The sequence below is a fragment of the Pinus tabuliformis genome, chromosome 7 (assembly GCF_031772625.1).
Source record: "Pinus tabuliformis cultivar Carrire ecotype Pingquan chromosome 7, CPIR1, whole genome shotgun sequence".
Classification (NCBI taxonomy): domain Eukaryota; kingdom Viridiplantae; phylum Streptophyta; class Pinopsida; order Pinales; family Pinaceae; genus Pinus; species Pinus tabuliformis.
In genome coordinates, this window is record NC_142293.1 from 1,708,584,824 (window position 1) to 1,708,589,642 (window position 4,819).

A 4,819-nucleotide genomic window follows, 5' to 3' on the forward strand; every position below is an offset into this window, starting at 1 on the left:
TACATGTACAACAGCTTCCATATTTCTCCCCCCTTAACTATAGGCAGCTAGTACTTAAATGCAGTTTGTGATTGCTGCTATTATTTGACAGTTCATATATTTAACTGGATTCAAACTCCACGACAATAACGGGGAGAATTTCAACAGTGATGTCAAACTGTCTTCCAAATTTAATTAAAAAAGAATGTCTCTACGCCAGAGCATTGTGCAGGAGAGAATGGTCAAAACATTTTCACTTACAAACAGTTATGGTGACTTTCTCTCATGTCTCTATTATTTGCTTTTTACTTCTACTTGTTTTCCTTCCATCCAGGAGATGAAAAGCTCAACAGAAAGGCCATGAAAACTCTAGATGACAGCCTTACCACCAAAGCAGTGAGAATAGATTTATTTCAAAATAAAATAAATCATTTAACATTGAACTTATATCCATTTAATACTTGAATGCATCCAAAAATAGACCTAAAGAGAGTCCTGCCTTCCAATAATTGATCATGATGACAAAAAAATTTAACCTTTCTATTAATAGATATGCCCGATACATTAATGCACCAATTGCTTCTATTATAGCAACTGCCAGACCCGCAGACAAAATATCCCAATCCCCTGTCTGACCTAGACTTGTAGCAACAAGACCTGCACAGTAAAATCCTAGAAGCAGAGAAAATACTTTCATCGGAAAGTTCTTTTGCAGCTCTTTGAATTTCTTGGTTGTTTTGTTCTGAACCTCCTGAACAATTCTAATGAGCCGTGTACTTCCTAAACTAGATTTTCTAAAAGGCCCATCACTTTGTGGAATCTCACTTTTATCAGAACTCCCGTTATTTTTCCTACACTTTACGACCAAAGACTTGTGCTTCCTGCAGCAACATATAAAGTAATTTGCATCATTAGCAAACTCAAATTAGATTGAAAAATAAGGGCCATCAAAAGCATGACCTAATACAAAATTGACCACAATATTTAATGACTTGTGATGCTGTTTGTGTATTTCCTTGACAATTGTACTGTTTTCCTCTTTTCAGAAAAGGAACCAAGGGTAAGGTTGAAGAGAAAGAACAGAGTTGAAGGTACACCATTTTCTTTTGATGTTCAAGGACACAGATGCACGTCGGCTATGGATGCAATGTATACCCCAAAATCTCTCTCGACCAAATGCCAAACGCCTGCCAACATTACACGATGCAGCAAAATCAACTGTTGCTAATGTTTTTGCACTTATATTGAGATGACTACTTGACAGAGATGGAACATGGAACCCTTCCAAAGCCATACCAAGGAGATGAGAACACCTGCAAGAGGAATTTTAAAATTAGAATTTGTTGTAGTTATACATAAGATTGCCCAGTGATTGCCAAAATAGCAATTGTCAAAGAAGGGCCACAATATAACAAAATTAGTACTTGCACACTGAATCTATGATCATATCACAATTTACAATATCCAAAACTGCATTAGAAATTGGCTCTTATCAACAAACATGGTGAGATCTTCCCCATTTTGTCAATCCACCTAAGTTAAAACATAAACAAGTACAACAGATAGAGTATTGAAACAGTGCACCACATCTCAGGCCTTTTTATTAGGGAAAATGAGGGTGCCAGGATTAAGCCAACTCTATTACAATTAATTACAAACTAATTACACTGCTCACAAGGATACAGACAAGAACAGTAACCTGCATAATCATCCCTTTTAACTAAGGAGGACCACAACCACTAAGGAGCCACAGTTGGTAATATAACATGCAAGGAAAAAGCATGCCCGCTAGGACATCCTCATGGAAACTACTACAAGTTGCCAATAGATGTCGGTTATACTGATAGTAAATAGGAAAGGCAATGAAACCTAAAAGGCAGAATAATTAATGGGGCAAACAAAAAAATTACTATATACAATTGATGTTGGTCAATCGGGTTTAGATCGGGTGGTTGGGAAAAGTGCTGTGATCCTCCCCACCTGGGTTCAATTCCTTCACGTGACATGTTGAACTCATAATGAGTACTTGTGATGGCTTCAAGCTTTGTTGGTTGAGCAGTCCCTTGAGGACAGAAACATGTATATTCCTTATATGGAATATAAAGATATTTCTCTGCAATAAATAAATAACAATGGACATTTAAGTTCTGTTTAGATTGATAGCCCTGAGGGTTAGCTCAATTGGTCGAGGTCCCATTGCTACAGCAGTATTAGATGAAATATGACAATAAATATCAGCAGATGTTAATAGCTAGGCTGTAGGATAACCACTCAGGATAAATCTGGAAACCCGACCCACAAGGATAAGCTTGTCTGATGAATGAAAATATCTTCAGCCTTCTCCCTAACAAGTCCTCAGCAAGTGATGACTAATTTCTGTAGCAGCTTGAATGGACCCAAGATAAGGAACTCGGCCTTCTTCAAATCAGCAGCTTGGACCTATGGAATGTCTGCAACTCAACCTTTGAATAGAGGCAACTTGGCCTGCAACAGTTAACCACCCAATGGCAGTGATCTCAGCTTCTCTACAGCACCAGAGATTCGGACACACAACAGAGAAGATAAACTTGGCCCCTTCAACAATGGTACTCTGAGCCCTCAATAAAATATCCCCAGCCTCCTTAGTAGCTAGACTTTCGACCAGCGAAGAAGAGAGACTCTCGTCCCCTTTAAATAATACTCTCAACCAGATATAAGAAGTGGATTTCAGCCTCTTTGCAAGGTATGGACTCGGCTCCCAATGTAGTTCAGAATTCAGCTTGAATAGAGAGTAAGGAATACTAAAAGACAGATTATAAAATCAATTGATAACACCTTCAGATTTGTTCCATCTCTGTCAATGCCTTCTTCTTAGTAAAAAATGATGCACAATGTCAGAACCTGAGTGATTATGCTCCAATACTAGCTAGGGTGTATAGTTTCAACACTAAAACCAACAACTAGAATGAAGATTTTCTAAACCCTAGACTCTCTTCTCAAGAGCTCTCCAAAAATCTATTTTTCAAGTGAGTGAATGCAATAACAAGGAGAAAATTCTCATTTTCCTTTTTTATAACTTGACCCATTTGCCACCCATTGACCTTTATTTTAATAAAGTAACTTTAGTGGGTTTTTTCACTTTATAATTTGAAAGTGACTTTGCATTAACCTAAGACCCATGTCCCATTTTCTCCACTTAAGATTTTATAAGGTTTTCTCCTAGACAAATTGTTTTCCCTTGATTAATTTTCCTCATCCTAGCCAACAGGACTTAATTAGGCTAGCAAAATCTTCCCCTTATGTCTCCTAAGCAGATGGGGACATTACAATCCTCCTCACCCAAGATTGTTTGTCCTCAAGCAAATTCAATCCAAGATGTTGGAGCACTTATTCTCCTTCCCATGTGGCATCTTCGATAGGTAAATTCTTCCATTTAACCAGGTACTCTTTAATGGTTATGTAATGTTCCTTAACTTTCGTTCCCTTACCTCTAAAATTTCTTCTGGAACCAGAATCAATTGCCCTTCTCGTCTAATGGCGAAAGCTCAGTAGAAGTGATGACGTGCTGCCCTAAGGTCTCCTTGAGGCATGAAACATGAAAGATATTATGTATTTTGCACCCCTCTGGAAGCTAGCTCGTATGCCACCTTTCCTATATGCTTCAAAATCTTGTAGGGTCCATGGAAACAAGGCTTCAATTTCTCTGCCCCTTTCATTTTAAATGATGATTACTGGTAGGGTTGCAGACGAAGATATACCAAGTCCCCTGCTTCAAAGCTATGCTCCACCCGATGCCTGTCTGCATAAACTTCTATTGATTTTGAGCGATCTGTAAATTATCTTTGAGGAGTCACAGTATGTCCTAGCTCTCCTAAATCCAATCCTTAGCTTTAGGTGCCCTGTTGTCTCCAAACACCCGATCCACAAACATTGGTGCATCATACCCATACAAGGCTTTGAAGGGTGACATCGACATTTGATAAGTAGTGTTATAACAATGCTCTCCCAAGTGTAACCACTTTATCCAAGCTTTCTGTTGGCTTGACACAGTTTCTAAGATAGCCCTCTAGCCATTTGTTAACTATCTCATATGCCCATCTTTCCGTAGGTGGCAACTAGTACTCAGAGTTAACTTTGTCCCAACCAACCTAAACAACTCCTGCCAAAATCCTCCCATGAATTTGTTGTCCTGTCACTAACAATGGTCTTTAGCAGGCATGCAATCGAAATATCTCCCTGAAGAATAACTCTGCTACCAGTGCAGAGGAATATCGAGAAGGGATGGCAAAGAAGTATGCAAATTTTGTGAGCTTGTCAACCACCACATAAATGCAGTCCTTCGCTGCACCTAAGGTAACCCTGTAATGAAATCCATCAAACTGCTTTTCCATTTTTTCCCTGGAAGGGGAAGTGTTTGGAGTAACCCTGTCGGATGAGTATGCTCTGCTTTATTCTGTTGGTAGACGCTACACTCCCTCACGAATCTCAACACGTTTGTCTTAAGGCCCTTCCACGTGAATCTTTCCCTGATTTTCCTATAAGTTTTCAAATATCTAGGGTGCCCGATGAATGGTGAGATGTGCACTGCATGCATGATCTTTTGCTTAACTTGAGACCCTAGTGCTAGGTAGATCATGTCTTCGTAATAAATGGTGTCATCAATAACATGATATTTGTAGTCTTGGATCAATCCATCAAGGATCTTGCAAGCAACTTGTTCTTGGAGTACTCAACCAGTGGGAGAGATTTTCAATCAACTGAAATCTCCATGATGGAGATAGCGGGTGGTATTCTGGAAAGGGCATCGACTACCACATTGCTCTTGCCCTTAACATACTCGATCTCAAAATCATGTGCTTAA

At 39.1% G+C, this 4,819-nt stretch overlaps 1 protein-coding gene across 6 annotated transcripts in view; it reads right to left on the minus strand.

Moving 5' to 3' along the window:
* Nucleotides 1-361: 361 nt before the first annotated feature.
* Nucleotides 362-4,819, minus strand: part of LOC149255164 (uncharacterized protein ycf20-like) — a 32,057-nt gene continuing 27,599 nt past the window's right edge. For 4 of the 6 annotated variants that reach the window (XM_089460365.1, XM_089460363.1, XM_089460364.1 and 1 more), the window contains 2 exons: nt 1,077-1,292; nt 362-860 (listed from right to left, as the gene is read on the minus strand). In XM_089460365.1, the coding sequence (XP_089316491.1) occupies nt 434-860; nt 1,077-1,292 (643 nt within the window). In that variant the 3' untranslated portion in view covers nt 362-433. The remainder of the gene's footprint in view (nt 861-1,076; nt 1,293-4,819) is intronic. The other 2 variants (XM_089460366.1, XM_089460368.1) reach the window with 1 other exon arrangement.